The sequence below is a fragment of the Podarcis bocagei genome (assembly GCF_964188305.1).
Source record: "Podarcis bocagei genome assembly, chromosome: 10".
Classification (NCBI taxonomy): domain Eukaryota; kingdom Metazoa; phylum Chordata; class Lepidosauria; order Squamata; family Lacertidae; genus Podarcis; species Podarcis bocagei.
This window is the reverse complement of record NC_138135.1, coordinates 77,203,434-77,231,107: the sequence shown is the minus strand read 5'-3', so window position 1 is coordinate 77,231,107 and position 27,674 is coordinate 77,203,434. Positions and strand designations below refer to the sequence as shown.

At 45.0% G+C, this 27,674-nt stretch overlaps 1 protein-coding gene across 1 annotated transcript in view; it reads left to right on the top strand.

The window, feature by feature from the left end:
- The window catches only part of CAMK1D (calcium/calmodulin dependent protein kinase ID), a 229,498-nt gene that overhangs the window by 117,401 nt on the left and 84,423 nt on the right, over nt 1–27,674 (top strand). Inside the window, exon 2 of the mRNA XM_081212178.1 lies at nt 4,256–4,387. Coding sequence (XP_081068304.1) covers nt 4,256–4,387 — 132 coding nt within the window. The remainder of the gene's footprint in view (nt 1–4,255; nt 4,388–27,674) is intronic.

Below are 27,674 nucleotides of genomic sequence, written 5' to 3'. Positions count from 1 at the left end.
GCTGGAGGGTTACTGGACCCAGAGGCAACCTCAGCCTCCCCTGATGGGGCTGAGAGTGGAGCACCTGCAGGCAATGGGTCCTTGACCACCTCTGGAGCCAGAGCGGATTCAGCTCGTGTCTGCTCCTGAGGATCCAGCACAGGTGAGGACCCTTCAGGTTCAGGCCCCAGCCGCGGCTCAGCTGGTCCTGGAGGCAGGGACTCCTGTGCAGGCTGGGATTCCTCAGGTTCAGCCTCCAAATCCGATTCCCAGGCCATCACACCTATGCACACTTAATCAGAAATCTCACTGAACTCAGTAGGACTTTTTGCTAAGTCAAACTGTGTATAGGCTGCAGTCCTAAGCCCCTTTGCTAGAGACCTTGTCCCACTGAACTTAGCTTACTTCTGAAGAAACATCCTTGACTGACAGAAAAGGTGAAAAATGTTGCTGGTTATTTTATTTGTACAATCTTACTGATATGCAGTTATAATGTATGTGATGTGTTGTGACGTATTCCTGATACTAGAAACAAATAATCTGAACTACAGTGCCTGCTGGTGTGAATGGAAGAGTTATTTACTTAATCACCACTCTTCCTAGTTTCTTCTTTGATTCAGTCAGGCACTCGCTCACTGGGTGATTCATTCAAGCCAACACTTCCAAGGAAGCAATTGTGAAAGTGCAACCTTTGATTGTGTCACTAACTCTGCTAACTCAGAAGGGGGAAGCTCTGTCAAGAAAGGAAAATCCCTTAGAAACTGTCACACACACAAATAGGTTTTAAGAAAAGGGTGTAAAAAAGTTGTTTGCTAAATAACGAGATAGAGAAAAAACATAAAGTTGGTGTGGGTTTTTTTAGTTAAAAAAAGGCTTCAGTGCAATATATCACTTTCACACAAATAACTTCCGTATTTTTCGCTCTATAAGACGCACTTTCCCCCTCCTAAAAAGTAAGGGGAAATGTGTTTGCGTCTTATGCAGCGAATGCAGGCGGGAGGCTCTGCTCAGCGCTCCCTTTAAAGAGCCGCGTGGAACGTGTGTGCAGCTCTTGGGGGCTTTTCCCTGAGGAGGGAGAAGGGCTGCCCTAGCCGCACGCAGCCTCTCCTTAGCCGCGCGCGCACAGGGGAGGGGGAGCCTTAGCTGTGCGCAGCCTCTCCCGGGCAGGGTGTGTGTGTGAAGGCTCCCCCTGCCCAGGATAGGCTGTGTGCGGCTATCCCATAAGCCAGGAAAGCAAGTGGGATCGCTGAGCTGTGATCCCGCTTGCTGTCCTGGCTTCTGGGATTCAGAATATTTTTTTTTCTTGTTTTCCTCTTCCCCAAACTAGGTGCATCTTATGGTCTGGTGTGTCTTATAGAGCAAAAAATACGGTAACTAATGGCAATTAATGGTAATAATAATGTATTAATGGCAATGATTTTAATCAGTTTGTGCAACTGCAGGTTGAATTGTGCACCTGAGAGTCATGGACTCTGATAGGAGTCATGTAAGAGTAAGAGAAACTGTTGTTGAGACAGACATTTCTTTACTTTCAGGCTGTCGTGTGGGTTCAAATCACTGATGCTGGTATATAAGGCTTGGCCTGAGCCAGGACAACAGGCACTGTGCTCTAGTCCAGGAGTGCCAAAAAGTCCCAGACAGTGATATGCCTTATATGAGGTGGTTTGGCAGTGTTCACTAGCATTGTAAATGTGCTGCAGTGCTGAACAAGACTTGAATAAATTCCCATGTAAAGGTGTGCTAACTGTCTCTCTCACGCTCTGCTTCTGCACCTAAGTGTTAATCAGAAGAAAATGGGAATATGTGAGGTTCTAGAATACACTTCTGAATGACATACTGCACCAAATGTAATATACTGTAAATTTGCTGCAGAATGTCATGTTTGGGTTCTGCTTCATGGCTGCAATTTAGGAACACTTATTTGTGAGTAAGCCCCACTGAATTTCCAAGTAAAAATGGAACAGGGGTAAAACTGCACATGCAGCAAAGTGTTGGGAGAGGATAATTTCAAGTGGAACAGCAGGATCAGTGTGGTGGGGGCTGAAGCCTTCCTTTCCCACTGCTTTCCACTCTGCAATCCATATTGGGAAACCCAGCCAGATGGGCGGGGTATGAATGAATGAATGAATGAATGAAATTTTATCTACACCATGTGAGCTTATTTCTGGTTTTGAGTCCAATGGGGAGAAAAGGGGCCGGGGGGGGGGTGGTTGCAGCAGATGCATAAAGTGTTTGCCATCTCCCCCCCCCACCTGCCCATGCATCAACCACTATGTTATGTAGTTTCATCATGGCTCACACTGAGTTCATTTGGACTTCTGTATACACTGTTAAGGCTCCCTGATAGATATATTTATTTAACCCTTGCTCTGTAGCTCGAAAATGCTCCTAGAGCAGCTTTCAAATAACCAGACTGTTATAGATGTATGACACATAAGGGATTGAGAGAGAGGAAGGGATAGACTACAAGGCTTTCCATGCTGCTGGTCACTTTGATTAATATTCCCTCTGAATACCAGTTGTTGGCTCTCATGAGCAGAAGACTGTTACTGCTCTCATGCTCTGCATGTTGGCTTCCTGTGGATATTGCCTGGCCGCTGTGGGAACAGAACGCTCCTTGGTCTGATCCACACAGCCTCTAGCTCTTAGAATCATAGAATCATAGAATCATAGAGTTGGAAGAGACCACAAGGGCCATCGAGTCCAACCCCCTGCCAAGCAGGAAACACCATCAGAGCACTCCTGATATATGGTTGTCAAGCCTCTGCTTAAAGACCTCCAAAGTAGGAGACTCCACCACACTCCTTGGCAGCAAATTCCACTGTCAAACAGCTCTTACTGTCAGGAAGTTCTTCCTAATGTTTAGGTGGAATCTTCTTTCTTGTAGTTTGGATCCATTGCTCCGTGTCCGCTTCTCTGGAGCAGCAGAAAACAACCTTTCTCCCTCCTCTATGTGACATCCTTTTATATATTTGAACATGGCTATCATATCACCCCTTAACCTCCTCTTCTCCAGGCTAAACATGCCCAGCTCCCTTAGCCGTTCCTCATAAGGCATCGTTTCCAGGCCTTTGACCATTTTGGTTGCCCTTCTCTGGACGCGTTCCAGTTTGTCAGTGTCCTTCTTGAATTGTGGTGCCCAGAACTGGACACACAGTAGCTCTTCTTGATAGACTCCTGTAATAACCAGCTGGAATGGAAAGAGTTCAAGGAGAGGAGGAACCAAAGCTTCCTGGCCTGTCACCTGAGCTGATGTCAAGGCTCTGCAGTCCCACCTGGTAGAATGGCTGCCTCTACTGTAGGTGAGGCAGGAACCTGGTGAATGGAGCTAAAATGTGCTTAACCTTTTTTGATTTTGTTCTTTATAAACGAAAACTTAAGCATCACTTCTGAGGGAAGTGAAAACTACAGTTAGAAGCTAAGGCTATTGTATTGTACTGCCAAGGAGTGTGGTGGAGTCTCCTTCTTTGGAGGTCTTTAAGCAGAGGCTTGACAACCATATGTCAGGAGTGCTCTGATGGTGTTTCCTGCTTGGCAGGGGGTTGGACTCGATGGCCCTTGTGGTCTCTTCCAACTCTATGATTCTATGATTCTACTCGAATTGGCAGTGGTCTAAGTTTGTCCATATTCTTTTCCTGAGTGGTGTCCTGTGGTCTCCTTTGGGCAGGGGGTCTCCAGAGCTTGAGGTTTTGCAGTATTGCATGAAGGACCCTTGATCCTGTAGGCAGAGTTGCACAGCCACATTTGTCCCCAGCCATATTCCGTTTGCAATCACAACAGATTCGTACAATGCCTTGTATGGGAGACCAGTGAAACATCTCAGGTGTGTACTGCAGTGGTGCAACATGAAAACTCATATTGCTGCACTGCTTTGAGAGCCTTTGTACAGTGGTACCTCAGGTTACAGACACTTCAGGTTACAGACTCCGCTAACCCAGAAATAGTACCTTGGGTTATTATTAAACTTTGCTTCAGGATGAGAACAGAAGTAGTGTGGCGGCATCGGCGTGACAGCAGCGGGAGGCCCCATTAGCTAAAGTGGTGTCTCAGGTTAAGAACAATTTCAGGTTAAGAACGGACCTCCGGAATGAATTAAGTACATAACCAGAGGTACCACTGTATTTGGTCCCATTGATTTAAAGAAAAGAAAAAATGCATAAAGAAAAAAGGGTATGAAAGTTGTTTTTTAAATAGTAATTGCCATTTATTTCCATTGCAATATAGTACCTCCCAAGAGAAAACAAATCTGAAATGCATATTTTGTTTTATTTTTCAGTGGTGCATTTTCTGAAGTAGTTTTGGCTGAAAACAGGACTACTGGAAAACTATTTGCAGTCAAGTGCATCCCAAAGAAAGCCCTGAAAGGGAAGGAAAGCAGCATTGAGAATGAAATTGCAGTTCTGAGAAAGTAAGTATGAAACGTGTTCTTCCATTATGGTTGCCAGAACAGACATCTGGGATTGTCCTCTGGGCCACTTTATTGGGATCAAGACGGGGCAGCATGCCAGGATTCAGTTCAGATTTGCAATTGATTCAGAATAAACTGAGCTGTTTTCCAACTTATTTATTTTTTGGGAAAATAGCTTGTTTTGCTGAGCCCAGTTTCAGGTCAAAGTGGTCACCATGGCTTGTCCACCACTAGTTCAGATCATGCAATTTGCAGTTTTCCAACAATGCCTAAATAAAACCCAGCCAGATGGGCAGGGTATAAATAATAAAATTATTATTGTTGTTGTTTTTATTATGTGAAGCCATGGCATAAAGGTAAAGGGAGCCCTGACCATTAGGTCCAGTTGTGACTGACTTTGGGGTTGCAGTGCTCATCTTGCTTTCTTGGCTGAGGGAGCCGGCTTACAGCTTCCGGGTCATGTGGCCAGCAGGACTAAGCCGCTTCTGGCGAACCAGAGCAGCGCACGGAAACGCCGTTTACCTTCCCGCCGGAGTGGGACTTTGCACTTTGACGTGCTTTCGAACTGCTAGGTTGGCAGGAGCAGGGACCGAGCAACGGGAGCTCACCCCGCCGTGGGAATTCAAACCGCCAACCTTCCTAGGCTCTGTGGTTTAAGCCACAGCGCCACCCGCGTCACGTGACGCGTGTGTGTGTGTAAAAGCCACCATTGTGAATTACCAAATGTATTTAGTTTCTTTTTTGCACTCACAGCAAGATTATGTCTTAGCCTGCTTGAACAATAAATATACATTTTGGAATATAATATAAAGGATCATGTGTGCCTAAGAATGAATAATGCCAACACCTGTGCAAAGTGCCACAATGGTGAAGCTCCACTGAAATGTAGGGTTTTTTGGTCATGTTCTTAAGGGCCCTTTGGCCAATGGCTGTAAAGATCTTCAGCTTTATAACAATTTCTTGAACTTCTTTTCCCAAAGTGTGACTCGGTAGAGTCGGTAGAGATGTGATAGAGGACCAGGCCACGTCCTCCATCACCTCCTCAGACCAGCCCTTTCCTAAAATTAGTTGTTGAGTGCACCAGCATTTATTGCTGCCCTATTATTTCCTTTCCCCCCACACTTCTTCTGCAATGTTTTCCTACAGCTAAGAGCTAGACTGTTAGGGATTGATTAGCTGCTTGTGCGTAAAATCGTGCTCCCTCAGAGTTTGTGCGACCCCACAAACCTCAGTGTGTGACGGAGCTCCTCAGACATGTCTGCTCTAGTCACTAGTAGAGTCCGACAGTGGCTGTCTGCGGAAGCGTTTCCAGCAAAGGAGCTCCTTAACGGAAACGCGTCTCCTGGACTCACGGCGTGACAGTTTCCGGCGAGGTGTAGGTCTCCCTATGTGAGACTCAGATACCTCTCCACTGTTTTCGCTGGAAGCGTCCCTGAGCCCTCCCTCCTGCTCACATTCCCTCAGAGAATCACTCCTCCCCCTGCTGGTGCCTGCTTCAGCTGTTGAGTCTCTTTCTTCCTCCCTGAGCCCCTCCACCACCTGATGCTCCGATGGCAGTTCCCTGACATCCACCTCCCCTCCAGGGCCCCCCTCACCCCCTCCCATTACCTCCCCTCTGGGAGGTGAAGGGCTAAAACCCCGAAAAGAATCTTCCTCATCTTCAGACGTCTCGAACAACTCCCTCCATCGATCGTCGTCCTGGCTCGCTGAATCCTCTTCCTCTTCAGAATCTGGGAACCCCTCCAACTCCTCTTCCTCATCGGTGGTGGCAAAGTATTCCCTTCGGAACCTCGCTACAGGCTGAGGTTTACGTGGGAACCTCTGATGAAAAGTCTCTATTAAAACTTCGTCATTGACATCCTCTGCCCTAACCCAGGTGTTTTCCGACTCCGGTTCCCCTTCCCACATTACCAAATACTCTACTTGATCTCCCTTCCACCTGGAATCAAGGATCTCCGCTACATGGTAGCTGTGTTCCTTCTCCTCCATTGCTGGTCCCCTAGTGACCCTCCCTTCACTGTCTCCTCTATACGGTGACAGCAACGACCTGTGAAAAACTGGGTGCAGCTTCATGTGGTTCGGTAACCGGAGTCTGAAAGCCACTGGGTTGACCTGCTGCATGACTTCAAACGGACCCAGCCTTTTGGGTCTTAACTTCTTACAACCTCCTTTGAATGGCAACCCTTGGGTTGACAGCCACACCTGGTCCCCCACCCTAATGCTTTCACCTTCTCTTCTGTTTTTGTCTGCCTGCCTCTTATATTCCTCCTTAGCCCTGTTTAAGTTGAGTTGGAGCTGGCGATGAATCGCTTCCATTTCTTCAACGAACTGTTCTGCAGCTGGAACGCTCCAGTTCTCCCCTTCCCCCCCTGGGAAGGCTCTGGGATGGCACCCGTGATTAGCCAAAAAGGGGCTCATCCCCGTGGACACGTTCTCTGCATTGTTGTAGGCAAATTCTGCCAACGCCAGCTTCTCCACCCAATCATTCTCTCTGTCATTAACGTAACACCTCAAATATTGCTGGAGAACCCCATTTGCTCTTTCCGCCTGCCCGTTGGTTTCTGGATGACGGGCCGTTGAGAAATTAACCTCTACATGCAGTAAGCTCATGAGCTTCCTCCAGAACCTGGAAGTAAATTGTTTTCCCCGGTCTGAAACCACCCTCAAGGGGGCGCCATGCAGCCGAAACACATTCTCTACAAACAATTTGGCTGTTTCTTCTGCTGTGACCGCATGTGAGCAGGCTATAAAGTGGGCCATTTTAGTTAACAGGTCTACCACCACCATGATGGCTGTTTTCCCTCTAGACCTTGGCAGATCAGTCATGAAATCTATTGCCACTGCTTCCCACGGTCTTTCAGGTGTGGGCAGTGGTTCTAATAAACCAGCCGGCGCCCGCCTCTCCCCCTTGGCTCTTTGGCATTGTTCACACCCTCTCACATACTCCCGCACATCTTCCCTGACCTTGGGCCACCAAAATTCCCTAGTAACCAGCCACATGGTCTTGTGTTGCCCAAAATGCCCTGCTGTGGGACTATCGTGCAACTGCTTGAGTACCTTCTCCCTCAATTCCCCTTCGGGTATATATAACGCTCCCTTGTAATACAATGCCCCATTTCTCTCCTCAAAACCACCGGGTTTGTCTTCCTCCCTCCTGAGACCCCTGAGTTTGTCCTGGGCGTATGCATCAAGCACCGTACCCTCTACCAATTCCCTTTGTCCCACCAAAGTCGCCCCACACACCCAGCGATCCTCTGGGATGATATGGGTTTCTTCAGGTGCTCCCTCCCCCTCCAAATATTCAGGTTTGCGTGAGAGAGCGTCCGCCCTAACATTCTCTGGGCCTGGCACGTAACAAATCTCAAAGTTAAATTTGGAGAACTCCTGGGCCCATCTCAACTGCCTTTGGTTGAGCACTCGCGCAGTTCTCCAATACTCTAGATTTTTATGGTCCGTGCACACTTGCACCTTATGTTGTGCACCAATTAGCAGATGCCTCCATCTCCGGAACGCCTCATGAATCGCAAGAAGTTCTCGGTCGTACACCGTGTAGTTCCTCTCGGATTTGTTCAGCTTTCGCGAAAAGAAGGCACACGGTCGCCACTCTGACTCCTCCTTTCCCGGCTGCAGAAGAAGCACCGCCCCTATGGCTCTGTCAGATGCGTCTGTTTCGACCCTTAGCTTCCTTTGTAAATCCACATGCAGAAGTTGTTCTTCAGAGGCGAAGGCCCTTTTCAGCTCCTCAAACGCTCGCTCCGCCTCCGCCGTCCATACAAACTTCTTTTTACTGCTGAGACAGTCAGTAATGGGCGCCGTCAGATGGGCGAAGTTGCGGATGAACTTACGATAAAAGTTTCCAAACCCTAGGAACCTCTGCACATCCTTCTTGGTTTTTGGTGTTTTCCAGTCCAGCACCGCCTGCACCTTGCCGGGATCCATGGCCAATCCCTTGTCTGACAGGCGGTACCCCAGGAATTCCACCTCCTTGGTATGAAACTGACACTTCTCCAGTTTCACCCACAGCCTGTTGGCTTGCAGTCTCCTCAACACTTCTCTGACGTCTCTCACATGTTGCTCCTCATTCTCCGAATACACCAACACATCATCTAGGAAAGCAACGCAATTCTTGTAGAGCAAAGGGCCCAGTACATGGTTCATAAAAGATTGAAAGCACGCGGAGCCTGCTTGTAATCCAAATGGCATAACGAGATATTCAAATGCCCCCAAAGGGGTAAACATGGTGGTTTTCCATTCATCTCCTTTCCTTATGCGTATCAGGTTGTACGCCCCCCTTAGATCCAGCTTTGTAAAAATCTTTCCCTTCCGCACCCTGGTCAAAATATCATCAATCCTGGGCATAGGGAACACCACTGGTTCAGTCACTGCGTTCAACCTCCTAAAGTCACATACAAGTCTCGGCTTGTCCGCGTTTTTTTTGTCCACAAAAAACACTGGGCTACCCCCCGCTGCTTTGGACTCTCTGATGAAACCTCTCTTCAGGTTCTTGTCAATAAACTCTCGCAACTCCTGCATTTCCCTGTCTGACATGGCATACAACTTGCCCACAGGAAGCTGTGCTCCAGGGAGTAAATTGATCTGGCAATCAAAGGGCCTATGCGGGGGTAGTTGGTCAGCTTCCTTCTCGCTGAACACGTCGCTGAGATCTGCATACTGTGGTGGTACCTTCACCTTCTCCATTACTTCAGTCCCTGCTAGGGTGGCTTGGGCCCCTGCTGAACCCTTTTCCCCTTTGCAGTGTTCTAAGCAATGTGCTGAACCAAAGGACACCACTCTTTGATGCCAGCCAACCAGCGGATCATGTAGAGCTAGCCAGCTCATTCCCAAAATAATGGGAGCGCCTCCCAAGGTGGCCACATTAAACGCTATCAGTTCTGTGTGCCTTGCCACCCTCATGATCATTGGGACCGTCTGCAAGCTGACTCCTCCTCCCAACAACTCCCTGCCATCGATCGTGGTCACCTGCAGGGGGTTGCTTAAAGGGATAGTCTGTATCTGGTGTTCAGCAGCAAACTCCTTGCTCATAAAATTGCAGGAGCTGCCTGAGTCCAATAGCGCCTTTATTTTTAGGGGGTGTCCATTTTGCAGCTCTAGCAACACTTCAATCACTAGAGCAGGTCGAGGAGCTTCTGGCACGGGCACTTTCACTGCTCTTTGGCCTGGCTGCAGTGCCCCGATTGTGGCAACCAGGCGTTGGCTTTTACCTGCTCCGTCTCCCCCTGCTCTTCCCCCTCAACAGCTCCCACCATCCCTTGCCATTCCTTCCTCTGGGGGCAGACTCTGGCAAAATGGCCTGGCTGTTGGCAAAGATAGCATTTCCGGGCGCCCTTTCCCTCCTTCTTAGCCCCCTCGCTGGGTTTTGAAAATGCGCGCGCGCGCGCTGTCCCGATTTCCATCGGCTCTGCCGGCGGGAAAGCTGGCTCAGGAATGTCTGGAATGCGGAACTCCTTCCAACGTTCCCCTCTCCCTTCCCGCCTCTCCAAGGCTCTTGCCTCCTGACGCGCTCCTATGGTCAGCGCAGATTTGGTCAGCTGATCCATAGACCCCGCCCTGGGGCTCCGTGACAGCTCGTCTTTCACAGCCGACGAAAGACCTTCTTCAAATAGCATCTGAATGGGTGCCGCCGATAAATCCCAACCCAGTCTGTGAACCAGCATGGTAAACTCAGTCCAGTACTCACGGACAGATCGGCTTCCCTGCTTGCAAGCCATTAGCTGTCTGCGCACCACCCCTTCCTCAATATCGCTGGAAAACATGATATCCATTGCACGAAAGAACTTCATCGTGTCCTTTAGTACGTCATTGTGCGTTGCCATCAGGGGTCGAACCCAGTCTCTCGCCCCCCTCTCAAGATGCCCAATCACGAAAGCAACTCGTGATTCCTCATCAGGGAATTCATCAAACTGCACATTAAGTGCATATTGCATCTCTGTCCTAAAGGCATGGTAATCCTTGGGGTCCCCCCCAAACTTCTGCACCAATCCTGGTACCTTTCTGGGGAACTGAGTGGCTCTCCCCTTCTTGTCTGCATCCTGAGCCCTTCTCTCCTCCAGCCTCGCCGTCTGCAGCGCCAGTTGGACCTCCAACGCTCGGTATCTATCTTCCAAGCTTGGACCAGCCCCAACCCCAGCTCCTCCGGTTCCGGTTGGTTCGCTCATGATGCTTTCTCTTGCACAGGCAGCGTACAAAGACTGTCGGACTGCTGTTAGGGATTGATTAGCTGCTTGTGCGTAAAATCGTGCTCCCTCAGAGTTTGTGCGACCCCACAAACCTCAGTGTGTGACGGAGCTCCTCAGACATGTCTGCTCTAGTCACTAGTAGAGTCCGACAGTGGCTGTCTGCGGAAGCGTTTCCAGCAAAGGAGCTCCTTAACGGAAACGCGTCTCCTGGACTCACGGCGTGACAGTTTCCGGCGAGGTGTAGGTCTCCCTATGTGAGACTCAGATACCTCTCCACTGTTTTCGCTGGAAGCGTCCCTGAGCCCTCCCTCCTGCTCACATTCCCTCAGAGAATCACTCCTCCCCCTGCTGGTGCCTGCTTCAGCTGTTGAGTCTCTTTCTTCCTCCCTGAGCCCCTCCACCACCTGATGCTCCGATGGCAGTTCCCTGACATAGACATACAGGTGCCAGGCCTGTCTGCATAGCAGAAGCACTTTTCAACATGTGTTGCTAAATTTATACACATAGGTATGTAGGTATCTTCCTTCTTTCGTAGGATTACACATTGCCTACAATGTTCAGCTACACTGGCAGGCTGAGCATTGCACTAAATGCCTCATTTCTAAATAAAAACTCTTTAACTCCTGCCTGGACAATGTGAATGATTAGATTTTTATTATTCTAGGAGTATGTGACTGCATACAGTGCTGAATGCTGGCAGGCATTTGTAACATACATTTCACTGAGCCTCAAGTCTCTAATTTCAGATCAGAATCTGTGCTATGGTAATTTAAGGAGGTCGGTTACTTAAATGGAAAATATGAGATGCTATGCCCTACAATCGAGATGGGGAGAAAAACTTTGAAGCAGCGATCTGTATCTAAGGCTGTGTCTTTCACAGCACACATGCATGCTCTGGTTGCATGCTCATCTGTGAGCAAGAGCGCTACATAATTTGCAGTGTAGCTTGAGCCAGTGGTAAGATGTTGAGTGTGCCGACGCTCCATGTGTTCTGTGCTACAGATATGTGCTGGTGCAGTCAGAGCATCAGTCGATAAGGGGGATTTCCCAGGATGGCGTTCTCTAAGGGCTTGTCCACACCTACCTTTCGCACTCTGCTTTCCAAGAAGAGGTCTGTGCTTTAAAGCGCTCTTTTTTCCGCCCTGGAGGTTTCCTCGTGAAAACCTGCTCTTTAAAGCTGAAGTGCAACAGATGGCAATTGGGGTTTCCATTTGCTCCGATTCTGGGAATGTGATGGTAGATCTAGGCTATTGTCTTTTTGTATTGTTTTCCAGTTGTTTTCTTTGGTGTTTTTAATTTGCATGCATTAATTTGTTGTAAGATGCCTTAGCTCAATATATTGGATCCACAAGGTATTTCTGTTATTAATTTTAAGTCTTTGTGCATTTTTAATTCTTAATAGAGTTGGACAGCCCCCACCCGGTATCACTTTTCTGAATCTTATTACATCATAAATAATCCAGTTTCACCTGTTTCCACAGAGAAACTGAAGTGAATCTGTTGAAATTAAAAGGGACATTCATCAGATAAAGTAATAGAAAGCTGCTTCAGGTTCTTTTAGTCCAATATGAAACTAGACAGGAGTAATAAATAAACCATGTTTAAGACAAGAGAGATATACATGATACGTAATATTGTGGAGACCTGAGAAGTGTGTATGCAAATACTAAACTCTCAAATAGGAAGGAAGCAGCTGGAGCCCCCTATGCCTGTCAGTCACAAGGCTTTGGGCAAGACCTTGCTATACTGATCTTTTCTCCTATTAACTTCACAATGAATTTACTTCCCAATGAATTTACTTCCCAACATTTACTTTCCAACTCAATGTGGGTTACTGAAAATATAAATCAATTATTGTAATGTGTATGTGTTTGTTTAAATATTATCACAAGCAAGACCCAAGGGTTCAAATCCATACTTCTGTTTATTTTGGGAGAGGGATTGTGTGTACCTGATAATATCAGGCTGATATCCAAACCCTGATATTTCAAATAATAATAATAATAATTTAATATTTTTTTATTTATACCCCGCTCTGGGCAGCTTTCAACAGAACATTAAAATAATAATAATAATAATAATAATAATAATAATAATAATAATAATAATAATAATAATAATAATATCTTTATTGTCATTGCCCCCTTCGGGGACAACGAAATTACTTGACTGCTCCATAAAAACACTAATTAAACAATACAGTATAATACAGCAAGGGAGATTAGATGACTTTCAAAGTCCGGGCTTCCCATTCAGGGCCGAGATCGCTCTGGAGAAGAAGCTGTTCTTAAGACGGCTCGTTCTTGTCTTCATCGACCTGTATCTCCGTCCCGATGGCAAGAGCTCAAAGAGACAGTGACCAGGATGCGATGGATCTTTTACTATGTCCAGTGCCTTCCTATGGCACCTTGTGGCATAAATCTGCTCTAAGGTGGAGAGTGGGCAGCCAACAATGCTCTCTGCTGCCTTAACAACCCTGCACAACCCCATCCTGTCCTGGGTAGTACAGCTTCCGTACCACAGTGAACCCTGTGTGCCTGGGATGGAGAATCTGTGGCCTCCTGTTCCCTCAGCCCCAGCCCACTAGAGCCAATGGTCAGGGATGATCTGGAGGGTTCCCTGCCCTTATTATATGTTTGCCTCCCTTGCCAAGAATGCACAAGGAAGCCCAGCAGACTCTGCCCACTCAGTCCTGTGGCTTAGGAAGGTAGAAGGTAAAGGTAAAGGACCCCTGGACGGTTAAGTCCACTCAAAGGCGACTATGGGGTTGTGGCGCTCATCTCGCTTTCAGGCCGAGGGAGCTGGCATTTGTCCACAGACAGCTTTCCAGGTCATGTGGCCAGCATGACTAAAGCGCTTCTGGCGCACAGACAATTGCCAGAGCACACAGAAATGCTGTTTACCTTCCTGCCACAGTGGTATCTATTTATCTGCTTCCACTGGCATGCTTTCAAACTGGTTGGCAGGAGCTGGGACAGAGCAGTGGGAGCTCACCCCATCGCAGGGATTCGAACTGCCAACCTTCCGATCAGCAAGCCCAAGAGGCTCAGTGGTTTAGACCACAGCGCCATCCGCTTAGGAAGACCATCATACAAATGACTGTGCCTGCCCTACTCTTTGAAAAGGAAGCTTGGGGACATGTCAAGTATTGGGACAGTGGTTTAGCTTCTGCCTAGCCATGTATTCTAGAGCTCTGCTGTGATTTCTGAATGGTGTAACCTGATCTGTGTTGGGGTGATGTAGTGATTTTTGCAATAAAGCCTTTAATAATAATTGAGCTGAAAGTTTCAGTACAAGTGGGAGCCAAGATGCAAGAAGTGATTGACAAAAACTCCTGGTTTTGCTGCTTCCCTGTGGCTTCAATGAGAAGAAGGTTGTCATGCACTTGATGGACCACAAGACATCTTGGCTGGTCACAAATTGTTTTGTTTGGGTCAGCTGTGGACAAAGGAATCCTGAAATTGTTTACAGTCTATAATTATGCCATTTACAAGCACACTGATGATTATATAAAACTCCTTGTCAAGAAACTCTGAGACTGTTGTATTGACTAATGGCTTACCTGGAAGCCTGCTAAGACTTGGCTGGATTGCAGAGCCTGCTCAGTCAATTGCATTCCAGGGATAGTTTTTGGCTTTCTATGAGTCTCGGATGCGTGTGTAGACTCCTTCCTCTTAGTGGAGAGAAAGAATTGGAATGTACTGTGTATTTGAAACAAATAGAATCTTTCATTAGCTCTAGTTGCCTGAAAGACTTATATGGGTGTTTTGTGTATGGGTGGTAAGGTAAAGGTAAAGGACCCCTGACAGTTAAGTCCAGTCGCGAACCACTCTGGGGTTGTAGTGCTCATCTTGCTTTACTGGCTGAGGGAGCCGACATTTGTCCGCAGACAGTTTTCCCGGGTCATGTGGCCAGCATGACTAAGCCGCTTCTGATGAAACCAGAGCAGCGCACAGAAACTACACTTTCGAACTACTAGGTTGGCAGGAACTGGGACCGAGCAACGGGAGCTCACCCCGTCATGGGGATTCGAACCGCCGACCTTCCAATTGGCAAGCCCTAGGCTCACTGGTTTAGACCACAGCACCACCTGCATCCCTGTATGGGTGGTAGTGCACTGCATATCTATTTTCTTTGCATTGTGGAATGAAGTTCCCATATGCTTTATACAGTACACGGGGTCGTTAAATAGAAACAGGAAGCTGACCAAATCTCCTAGAATGCAAGGCTTTCCATTTCTTTTGCAATTTTTCCATAGTGTAAGATGAAAAACAAGATGGGTACCGGACCCCATAGTTGAATTTGATTGGACTTAATCTTCCAGGGGTCATTTACCTTTTCCTTTACATTAGCTAGGTAGTTTACTGACCAAGATTTGTGCATTCTATGAGTTTTGCATACCTTTTGAATTCTCTGACTAAATGTTATGTAGCATTCCAGATGTGTATGAACATCTCACAAGCTGTATGTCTCCATGACAACATCTACTGTATTCACCGAAGAGAGGTTCCTATCTATGCTTCTGTGAAGGGAAGGAGAGTCCCATTCATTTTATAATTGGCAACTACTTTGTCAAACAAGAAGGATCACCATCTCTCTCTCTCTCTCTCTCTCGTGAAAAAGGGTTTACCCTGTTTCTTTGCCAGGCTGGTGTGGGAGTGTTTTTCCCCTAAGGGAAATGAGCAAAACAACTTCCATGGAATTTGTTTCTCAGAATGATGGTGAGTGAGGAAACATTGGTTGAATGTTTGACGTTGCCAAGTAACTTACTAGTGTTAGGGTGCAGCTGTCAGATTGAGTTTAGAGTTCCAAGTTATAAGAAGCTGACGCTGTGTCGTCGTTGCCTCCAGCTTCACTGTTGAACAAACTGCTTAAGTACTGATCTGTAATTGGATTGTTACAACGGCTGCAAATTTCACCTGGACAACAATGGCTACAATTCAGCTGAAAGTTAAGCACTCTTAACCTTTTATTTCACTCTCATTTCAATTATGGTTGATGCCTATACAACTAATAATATTCAGAGCCCAAAGGGGTGGGGTAGAGCTGCTGTGTCTCCCAGACAAAAATATATGAACCCCCAACTCACTTTGAGGACTCCTGCTTGGAAGAAACATTTGAGAAATGTTGGAAGGATCTAAATCGTAACTATAGTGACATTTCTCATGTGGGATCCTTGCACATCCCCTTCCTGGTACCCAGAGAAAATACTAAAGCAGCCTGTTGGAGATGTTGTGGGTGTCAGCTGCACATTTGGTTGTGGCATTTCACCTTTCCAGAATGGGCAGGATACCAACATTTATATGACATATACATGGAAGGTGCTTCTTCCAAATGAAAGTATGAGCAGTATGAGTTTACTTAAACCCTGATTAGCATTTGGCAGGACCAGTGGGAGCCACATAAAGTTGCTCAGACACTGGAGCCGTCTTGCAAACCACCAGCACCCCCCACCCGGCTCTTCAGATGCCACTCTGCAGCTGACAGCAGCCGTCGATGGGATGGCAAAGGCAGGCGGCTCCTGATGGCGAGTGTCCCTTCTGCTTACCAAGAGGGAGAGCGGGAAGGCGTGGGGAGTTCAGCGTGGTGCGGAGGTGGGGGCAGGAGCATCAGCCTGGCTCCCCCACTGCACCTGCACCACATTCAGCTGCCCTTGCCCTGCCCCTCCCTCTCTGGGTAAGAGGCAGGAAGCCCCACCCGCCCCAGACCACTGCCAGGGAATGGCACTTTACAAATGTCAGAAAGAAGCCATTTTCTGTCTTAGCCCATTTGACAACATTCCCAACAACAGCCCCTGGTGCGCTTCTTAGGATGTATCACTTAAGACATTTAAGCTCTGGAGTCTAAATTAAAAACGTTCTAAGGAACTGACCATAGAGATGAACCATTCTAACATTTTAAGATTTAATGGTAGATGGAAACATTGTTCCAACATGTTGGCTAAGTCTGATCTATATAGCTCCCAGTCAGCATAAAGTGAAAGTTAAAAATACCATTAAGCATCAGTATGGAATTGTGTCAACCCTCAGCAGGTAAGTGGATGGCCATGCCAGGCTCCAGATTTCTGAATTAAAAAAGGAATCAGTTACAAAGATTGAACAGTATGTAGGCAACGAGCACAGTGTTGTGGGTGTTTTTATTTACTGTATTTTTTGCTCTATAAGACTCACTTTTTCCCTCCTAAAAAGTAAGGGGGAATGTGTGTGCATCTTATGGAGCGAATGCAGGCTGCGCAGCTATCCCAGAAGCCAGAACTGCAAGAGGGATTGCTGCTTTCACTGCGCAGTGATCCCTCTTGCTGTTCTGGCTTATGAGATTCAGAATATTTTTTTTCTTGTTTTCCTCCTCCAAAAATTAGGTGCGTCTTGTGGACTGGTGCGTCTTATAGAGCAACAAATACGGTATTTAGCAAGACAAGCTCAACATTTAACTATTTAGTTTAATTGATATTATTATTGATCAGGAAATTTTATATAATGAAGGTGAAACTTACTGGGGGTGGGAGAAGAGTCAAGAGATGGTTTTCAAACTAAAATGGAGATGAACTGAGCCTGGTATCAACACAAGAAATTACCTTTTCTTCTTTACATTTTTGAAGGCCTGTATGTAGCTATGAATTCATGTGTTTAGGCAAACTATGCTTATAGCATTCCTATAGCATTCGCTTAGGAGGGCATGCCTTCATCTGTACCTTTCAAACACCTTTTTGAGACCAGACACATGTGAAGTTGTTTCCTCCACCAAGACTCACCGTCCTTTTCTGAATGCTTCGTGTGTGTTACCATCTAGTGTCGAAAAGGCACAATTGTTGTTCAGCAAGTAAGACTGAGCACGTTCTTTCAGCTGGGCGTTTACCAAGATGGATGGCAGCCCAATGTGAGCTGAAGTTCAAAACAAAAACCTTATTTCTAATCCAGCCTCCATACTTTACTTTATTGTAGCCTTGTCTTGCTTTACTGTATCAAATTTACTACAGTGGTGCCTCACAAGACGAAATTAATTCGTTCCGCAAGTTTTTTCTTCTTGCGAGTTTTTCGTCTTGCGATGCACGGTTTCCCATAGGAATGCATTGAAAATCAATTAATGCGTTCCTATGGAAACCGCCTTCAGACCAGGTCCGGGGACAGTCTGTCCCCGACCTCTTTTGAAGGCTGGGGGGGGGACAAGGGCTTTTCTTCCCACCCCCAGCATTTAAAAAAACCCCGGGACAGCGGAGGACTTCTCCGCTGTCCGGGGCGATCTTAAAATGCTGGTGGGCGGCATTTTAAAATCGCCCGGGACAGCGGAGGACTTCTCCGCTGTCCGGGGCGATGTAAAAGCCCCTGGGAAGGCAGGCAGGGGGGAGCAAAGACTTTTGCCCCCCGCCCGCCTTCAGAAGAGGTCCTGGACCTCTTCTGAAGGCGGGCGGGGGGCGAAAGTCTTTGCCCCCCCCGCCTGCCTTCAAAAGCCGTCCGGGAAGGCAGGCAGGGGGGAGTAAAGACTTTCCCCCCCCGCCCGCCTTCAGAAGAGGTCCTGGACCTCTTCTGAAGGCGGGCGGGGGGCGAAAGTCTTTGCTCCCCCCCGCCTGCCTTCAAAAGCCGTCCGCGATAGCAGGAAGCTCTTCCCTGCTATCCCGGACTGCTTTTTAAATGCTGGCGGTGGGGAGCAAAGCCTTTCGGCCCCCGCTGGCCTTCCTGGACCTCTTCTGAAGGCCGGAGGGGGGGAAAGGCTTTGCTCCCCACCGCCAGCATTTAAAAGAGGTCCCCGGAGATTTCCCTATGGGCTTTCGTCTTGCGAAGCAAGCCCATAGGGAAATTCGTCTTGCGAAGCGCCTCCAAAACAGAAAACCCTTTCGTCTTGCGGGTTTTCCGTCTTGCGAGGCATTCGTCTTGCGGGGTACCACTGTATTTATAATTCTTTGCTCTGCCTTGTGCATTGCAGGAATTCATACTTTCTGTTGTGTGAAGAGCTTCGCAGGTAGCTACATTTCTGACTTATTTATCTAAAGACAGAGATGCAAACATGTTTGGAAATGTGAATCCTATCTAAATCTTCTAGAAACCAATTTACAGAGTTTTGTTGCCAACTTGATCAATTGCATGGTTTTCAGTTTTGTTCTTTTATTGGTGATCCGAGTGCCTCTTTTTACAGATGTTGCTTTATAGTGTTTTATTGCTACTTGTAAGACACTTAAATTATTGCTGCTAGAAAGCTGGTTAGATTTTTGTAACTGTTTTAATTCTTGCTGAATTTTATGGCTCATTTTTTTTGTTGCTGCTCTATTTAGTTTGCTTTTTATTTGCAATTATGTTGCTTTAATCTTGTGCATTGTCATCTGGCAAGAAAGGGAAGTGAATAGGTAGGAAGGAAGGAAGGATCTTCAACATAAATAAACTAATAAAAGCAAAAATTTGGGTAGGGTGAACAGAGAGTTGATCTTTTGTTTTTGTATTATGCAACTCAAAGTAGAACCCGGTAGTTTTGGGTTATTCTAGTGATGAAGACCAGCAGGAAAACGGCCTATTCACTTACGGTATGCAGCTTCAACTACAAGAACAACAAAATTCCACTTTGGAAGGAGAATACAAGGAGCCACATTGTCTCAGACCGAATGATGATCTAGTCCAGCATTCTGTTACCACAGCCGGTGACCAGTTGCCCACAAGCAGGACCTGCGTGCAACACCACTTGCTCCCATTTGTTCCCAAGCCACTGCTGTACCAAAGTATCCTTCCTCTGACACTGGAGGTATTGCACAGCCATCAGGTCCGCTAGCCTTACCTTCCATGGATTTGTCTAATCCTCTGCCTATGTTTCCAACCATCGTTACATCTTGTGATAGCAAATTCCATTGTTTAGCAACCTGTTGTGTGAAGAAATACTTTCAGCTTCATTGGATGATTCTGGATTCTAGTATTTAGAGAGGGAGAAAGTCTTCTTTCTGTCCACTGACTTGGCACAATGCATAATTTATAGACCTCTGTCTTGTCTTCACTTACTCACTTTTTGCTAAGCTAAAAAGAGCCACAACGTTGTAGCCTTTCATCACCTGAGACTTGCTTCACTCCCCCAGTCATTTTTGTTGTCCTTTCTTGATCTTTTCAGTGCTGCAGTATTCTTTTTGTGGCATAGCAACCAGAACCATACACAATATTCTGAGTGTGGTTGCACCATAGATTTGAGAAGCAGGACTTACCTCCTGTATTTCTTACAATTGGTGTGAAAGGGTGCCCTTCCCCCAAAATCCAGGTGGTTAGAAACAAAAAGGAGAGAGATTCAGGTATGCCAGCCGGTGATGTGTGTTTTCTGGGAATTTTAAACTGGAAGGAAAAACCCAATTAGGGTAATTTGAGTGGATTCCCCCCCCCCCCGATGCTCAAGAGGTACCTAATTTAGCAAATTCATTTTACTCTTTTTATTTTACTTGTATTCACAATAGTGAACCTGCCTCACTTTCCTACTACTGTATTTGCAGTTGGCACCTGTTCATTGTTACTAATTTACTTATGAAAAGGGAAGATGTCTGAAAAAATAAAGCACTGGGAAATTTTTCACCTCACATCACTAACACCACTAATAAAACAATACTTTTTTTCCTAGTTGCCCTCCATCAGTGCCTTTCCTAGCAACTTGAAACTTCGCAGGCGAGCTTTTCCTGAAGCAGAGATAATGGTAAAAGCATCACCTTCTAAATCCCTGCTTTTAGATGAAATTTTCAAAAGTTGTTCCCACTGGTGCATTCCTTTGTATCATCATCTCCCTCTCCTTTCTTCCAAGTAGCCCCTAATTTCTTAAATGAAAGACCTGGGACTGAGACCAATAAAACCACCAAGAAACCATAGCTTGTGTCTGGCAACTTCTGAGTCACTTAGCTTATTCCCCCAGTTTCCAGACTGGAAGCTCTTGGAGACTATTTCCACAAGTGACCTTGGGGCAACCATCAGTTCTCTCTGCCTCATCTACTTCACAGTGTTGATGCGAGGATAAAACGCAATAACCCCATGTGCCTTAGAGGTCAGACAGAAAGTGATTCTCAATACTTGTTCCTTAGTGGAAGAAATGAACTCTGCATTTGCTCACAGCTATAGTTATTGTAGACTGTCACCTTGACATTTAAAACTGGCAGGCCCTGACTCCGATTAAGCCCTGTATGCTGAGAAGGCTATTGAAGAGAGTTCCAAGAAGGAGGAAATGGACTCTGAGGAAAAACCAAAGCTGCAGCATGAGAAAATGTAGGAGCGCACGCTTCGAGCCAAGCTGGGCAGTTGAAGAGCATCCTTTTTTTTTTTTAAAAAAAGAAATTTTTATTAAGAAAAAATACACAGTTAACATTCTGTTACAAGTATTACAAGTACAAACATATAGAAAGAGAGAAAACAAGTTAAAAAAGAAAAGAGGAAGAAAAAGTAAAACGGTAAGACCAAAGACACAGATACAGTTAACAGAGCTTCCGTCCAACTCGGTCTTGGAGTTACCAATTCTTATATTATTTCTGCAGTATTAATAAAACAAATATACATCGATGATTTCAACTAACGTCTACTGATAAGTTATTTATTCCCTGGGTATTTTCAAAATAAATTAAAAATTTATTCCATTCATCTTTAAATTTACTTGAGTTGTATTGTCTTATTTTTTGTGTTAATCTCGCTAGTTCAATATATTGATATAGCCTCAGTTGCCACTCTCCTATAGCAGGTAAGTCAGAGGTTTTCCATTTTTGTGCTATTTGGATCCTCGCCGCAGCCATGGCATATTGAAAAAAGGTTTGGTCTACTTTCTTTATTTCTTTACCCATCAATCCTAAAAGAAACAGCTCGGGGGTTTTTGGGATGTTATACTTCAAAATTTTTTTCATTTCATCGTGAATTTGCGTCCAAAATTCTTTTATTACATCACAGGTCCACCAAATGTGGAAGAAAGTCCCAACCTTATCTCTGCATCTCCAACAGGTGTTGTCAACAGTTTTATACATTTTTCCTAACTTTACTGGGGTCAAGTACCAGCGATAAACCATTTTCTCTAGATTTTCCCGCAGCGCTACACAAGCTGTAAATTTTACACCTTTCGTCCAGAGTATTTGCCATTTGTTATAATCTATGTTATGACCAATGTCTTTCTCCCACTTTACCATAACCCCTTTCACCTGATCTTCCTTAGTGTCCCATTCCAATAGTTGTTTATACATTTTTGAGAGGAGTTTTTTATTACTTTCCAAGATTTCAACCTGAAACCTCGATTTTTTTTCATTCATGCCCAATCTCTTATGCTCACCCCATAAGGCGTAAATCTGATGAAAGTGGAACCATTCTTTTATTTTACCTTTCAGTACCTCATAAGGCTTCACCCTCCATCCTGTTTCTGTCTTTTCTAGAATATCCTCATACGTGCATTTTTCATCTTCCATATTTATTTTTTTTATTTTGATAATATTAGTTGGGGAGAGCCACCACGGGATACCTTTCTCAATCATTGTTTTATACCTCTTCCACACTTCCAATAATGGGCCTCTGATTATATGGTTAGAAAATCCTCTGTGGACCTCCCCTTTATCTTGCCATAGGTAGGCATGCCACCCGAATCTTATATTAAAGCCCTCCAGATCTAAGAGGTCTGTATTTTTAAGGGTGGCCCACTCCTTTATCCAGCAGATGCAGGCTGCTTCGTAGTATAGCCTAATATTTGGGACTGCAAATCCACACCTTTCTCTCGAGTCTGTTAGGTATTTCAGCTTTACTCTGGCCCTCTTCCCCTGCCAGATGAACTTGGTCAGGGTTCTTTGCCAGTTCTTAAAGAGGGAGGTGCCTTTAATTATCGGAATAGTAATTTCGGGAGGATGCACATCTTAATAGCTGCCATCCTCCCTGTCCATGAGAGTTTTAATCTGTGCCAGGTGTCTAAATCCTTTTTAATGTCCTGCCACACCTTACTGTAATTGTCCTCAACCAAATTTATATTTTTAGGTGAGAGCCAAATTCCCAGATATTTTACTTTATTCACAGCTTTAATGCCAATCTTTTCTTCCAATTGAATTTTCTCCTGTTCAGTCATGTTCTTTGTTAGGACTTTTGTTTTCTTCCTATTTAATCTGAAACCGGACAGCCTACCAAAATCCTCCAGAAGTTCAACCACTCTGCTAGCACTATCCACTGGGTTCTCCACAGACAGAACCAGGTCATCAGCGTAGGCTTTAAGCTTAAATTCTTTGTTCCCAATTTTTATCCCGCTCACATTCACTGCCTCCCTTATTCTATTTGCAATAACTTCTAAGACCATTATGAATAACAGGGGGGACAGAGGGCAGCCCTGCCTTGTACCCTTCTTAATCTTAAATGGTTTCGTCAAATTATCATTTATAATCAGCCTGGCCTGTTGTTCGGAATATATTGCCCTGATACCTTTCAGATAAGGACCTTCGATGCCTGCCTTTCCCAGGCATTGTATTAAGAATTCCTATGAGACATTATCGAAGGCCTTTTCGGCATCTATAAAGATTAATGCGGCCGGGACATCTATTCTCATATCTAGGTATTCAATGATGTTTAATATGTGGCGGACATTTTCTTTCTGGTGTCTGTTTGGGAGAAAGCCCACTTGGTCTTTGTGTATATACTTCGTTAAGAGCTTCTTAAGTCTACAGGCCATGATGTCCGCAAAAATCTTATAATCGTTGTTAAGCAAGGAGATTGGCCTGTAGTTTTTTATATCTGTTTTTTCTTTTTCTGTTATTGGGATCAAAGTTATATAAGCCTCCTTCCACGAGGCCGGGATCTTCCCCCCCTGAAAGATGTTATTGATCACGTCTTTTAGGACCGGGGCTAGATGTTCTTCTAATGTTTTATAATATTTTGCGGACAGACCGTCCGGCCCGGGAGCTTTCCCAGTCTTCATTCTGTTAATAGCCTCCTTGATCTCATTTTCTGTGATCTCCTTGTTCAGTTCTATTTTATCCTCTTCTAATATGTATTTCTTTTCGTTTTGTTCCAGATAATTCTTAATCTCTACACTATTTTCCCCACCTTTTTCATATAGCTTTTCAAAGAATTGGGTAAACTTATTTTCTATTTCCTCTGGGTCTTCTATAATATTATCCTCCAGTATTATTTTACTTATCATATTTTGTTTCTTTCTTTTTCTTAACTGCCAAGCGAGTAATTTCCCCATTTTATTTGCCGACTCAAAATACCTTTGCTTTGTGAACTTGATTTTCCACTCTATCTCTTGATTTAGTATTGCTGAGTATTGAGATTGTAACACCTTAGAGGCTCGGTTAGCAGCTTCATCTGTTGGATTTTTAATTAATTTTTTCTCGTAATTTCTCAGTTGGGAGAGGATCTCCTCTTTCTTACGCTCCCTTACCTTTCTCCTGTAATTATTTTGTTGTATTAAGAGACCCCTCAGAACCGCCTTACTGGCGTCCCAGACTACATCTATAGGGGTTTCTTTATTCAAGTTTAAGTTGAAGTATTCTTTTAGGGTGCCTTTAATTCTTTCCCTCATCTCTTCTCTGTCAAATAAGTTATCGCACATCCTCCATCTGTATTGCCCCTTCACTTCATTTTTTATTTCCATATCTAGAGGACAATGATCTGATAATGTCCTAGGGTGAATCTCACATTTCTTAACTCTCCTAGAGAGTGCTCTTGTCAACCAGATCTGATCTATTCTACCCCAGCTCTGATGGGGTTCGGAGTAATGAGTAAACTGTTTAGAGGTGGGGTTTTGGTGTCTCCAAATATCAATTAGGTCTAGGTTTTCTTGCATATCCCTAAATGATTTCGGTAATTTTCCCCTATTCAGTTTTCCCTTTCCTGTACTCCTATCCAAATCCGGCGCTGGGACGCCATTCATATCCCCAAGCAAGATTAGTTTGCAGTTGTCCAATTCTAATAACATACTTTCAAGTTTCTCAAAAAACTCCCCTCTGTTAGTGTTTGGAGCGTATATCGTTACAACATTAATTCCCCCCCCCCCGGAAATTTAGTTGAATTCCTAAAATTCTTCCTTCCTCGTCCTTGCAGATCAAAGTCGGATCCCATTTTTCTTTAACATATATCACTACTCCTCTTTTTTTTCCAACATCAGAATTAATAAAATCTACCCCTATTTTTTTATTCACCAGGATATGTTTGTGTTTTTTAGCAATATGAGTTTCCTGAAAGCAAATTACATCGTACCTCTTATTTTTCAAGACTTTCTCAATTTTATTCCTTTTAACTTTCTCGTTCAACCCGTTCACATTCCAGGATAAAAATTTCAATGAGTGTGTAATGATTTACCTTTTGTCTGCTTCTAAACCTTTAACCGTATTCAGCAACTATAATCTCTCTCCCTTGTTTCCTGAGAGCTCCCTCTCTTCTACAATCTCCGCTCCCACTGCGGCCTCCTCCTCCTCTTCATCTGGTTCCCCCACCTCCCCCTCTGCACTCCTCTCCTCCTCATATATATTTCTTATCTCTCCATCCTCTTTTTCCAACCTGTTCCTTAGTCTATTCTCAATCTTTCCCAGATCTTTCTCATATCTTCTCAAAAACTTATCCGCCTCCTGTGTGTCCAACAATCTAAATTTTTTCTCTTTATAGAAGAAGCTGATCCCCTCCAGGAACTCCCAGCGAAATGGGATCTCATTTCTCTTCAGAGCGGCTACCACTTGTTTATATCCTTCTCTTTTACGAAGTAGCCTGACCGGTATTTCTTTATAAATGATGATAGGCCTTCCATCGATTCTTAGTCTGTTATTATAGCTCTTTCTCAAAATTAAATTTCTCATTTCCAAAGAATTAAAGATCACCAAGCAATCCCCCAAGAACTTACTCGCTTTCAAATGATTAGGCCTATTCATTCTATAAACATTATCCACAGTAGCTGCCACCTCTTCTTCTTTTAAATTTAACCAATTAGAAAGTTCTTTTATCATTTTCCCTCTAATGTCTTCGTTTCTCCCCTCTGCTACTCCCCTGAATTTAAGATGGAGTTGTTTTGACCGCATATCCGCCAAGGCTAGGTTGTCCCAAATCCTCTCTTGAGAGATGCTCAGCTCTCCCAATTCTTCCTTTACCTTCACTGTCTCCTTTTTTTGTTCCCTCTTTTTTTGTTGAAGAGCATCCTTAGAAAGTGGAAAGGAATCTCTCAGGCAACTGCCAGGCTTCCTCACACATCAGCTGCACTAAAGACATTGCAGATGGAATTTGTGTCATAACCTGGATTTTGAGACTGGGTGGGAACAGAAATTAATTGACCAGGGAAGGGGAGAGTTAGCTGGGGGAAATTTCCTTGGCTTGCATAAGGAGTTGGAAGCTGCCCAGAGTGGCTGGGGCAACCCAATCAGATGGGTGGCATCTTATTACTAATAACTATTATTATCATTATCATTATTATTATTAGACACTTCAGGCTGCCAGTACTCTCTCCTCACAAAGAAACTGACCTTTAAAGCTCACCCTGAAACTTACAGAGTGTGTGTGTGTGTGTGTGTGTGTGTGTGTGTGTGTGTGTGTGATGCTGCAAAACACTCTCAGGCTTTCCCTTCCCTCCATCATCGTTTGGTGGGGACAGAATGATTCATTCCCAGTGCCACACACAGTGGGCATTCTCTACCAGAGATCCTTGTTGTCGTGCGAAAAGCTGAAACAGGATTTTGGATGCTAAAGTCCACTTAAAAGCAGGGCACTTTTCTTCTTCCTCTCATGCTGATCAAGCTGTTCTCATGCTCCACAGGTATCTCATTGACCTTCACAGTGTTTTGGAGGTACTTCCACATGTCTGAACAAATTATATTCTGCAAGATATTTACAGTGTAAGAAAATCTCTCCCTCCCCCCCCCCCTGTATTTATCTTAGGTCTTCTTTTCCCATTCTGTGGACTAGGGATGGTTTGCAAGATGGGGCAACTCTCTTATTCAGATGGTGGTCTGGAAGTACATTTTATCACACTCCTGTTGTGGGTGATCAGTTTCTATCATGTTCCCAACTTACAGCAGTAAATTAATAGCACATACCTTAAAACCAAGGGACGCGGGTGGTGCTGTGGGTTAAACCACAGAGCCTAGGACTTGCCGATCAGAAGGTCTGCGGTTCAAATCCCCGCGATTGGGAGAGCTCCCATTGCTCGGTCCCTGCTCCTGCCAACCTAGCAGTTCGAAAGCACGTCAAAGTGCAAGTAGATAAATAGGTACCGCTTCGGCGGGAAGGTAAACGGCGTTTCCGTGCACTTGCTCTGGTTCACCAGAAGCGGCTTAGTCATGCTGGCCACATGACCTGGAAGCTGTACGCCGGCTCCCTTGGCCAATAAAGCGAGATGAGCGCTGCAACCCCAGATCATTCTCAATCAACACAGATCATTCTCAAATGTTTATATGGTTGCAACCTTTGAAACTGCAACATCATAGCATTATAAGAGGTGGTGACTCAGAAATCCAAAGGTTCAGAAGGTGCATGTAGGAAATGCAATTTAAGCAGCTCTCTGTGCCCTCACTATGTTGAGCAGCAGGCAATAAAATTCTCACTGTTGCCCAATGTGCTTACTTCCAGGTAAGTGTGATTAGAATACCAGCCTTTATTTTACTCTTCTAAGGGGAAATGTGAATTAAAATATTATTGAGACAGATCAAAAGAACTTTTCATAAATTTTGAAGATTTTCTGTTTTGCTGTTCTCACTTGCACAACAAACTGTATTAAAATATATTTATCTTTGAACTATTTTGAACTTTAATCATGATAAAGGCTGCTTGGCTAAAAAGCCCATGAGTACTGCTGAGCCGTGGATTCTTTGATTTTGGTAACTTTGCTTCTGTTGTTTCTAATTAATGAAAGTCTGGAGCTGTTTAATATTGACATTGCACGGTAGGAATGCTAACATTGACATCTATTGCCTAAAGACCACAAGACCGGATCTTACCTTTGATTTTCTCTGTGCATTTCCATCTCAGAGAAGGCTGACTTATCAATATACTCTATTAAACATGCCTCCATTATTTACCTAGATAACTCACCAGAATGCACTCCAGTGAAGGGCCTCAGGTGACAATCACAGGGTCTGGGTCAGTTCATTTGGGAAGAGGTGGTCCTTGAAGAATTGGGATCCCAAAAATTCTGTAAACGAATAATATAAA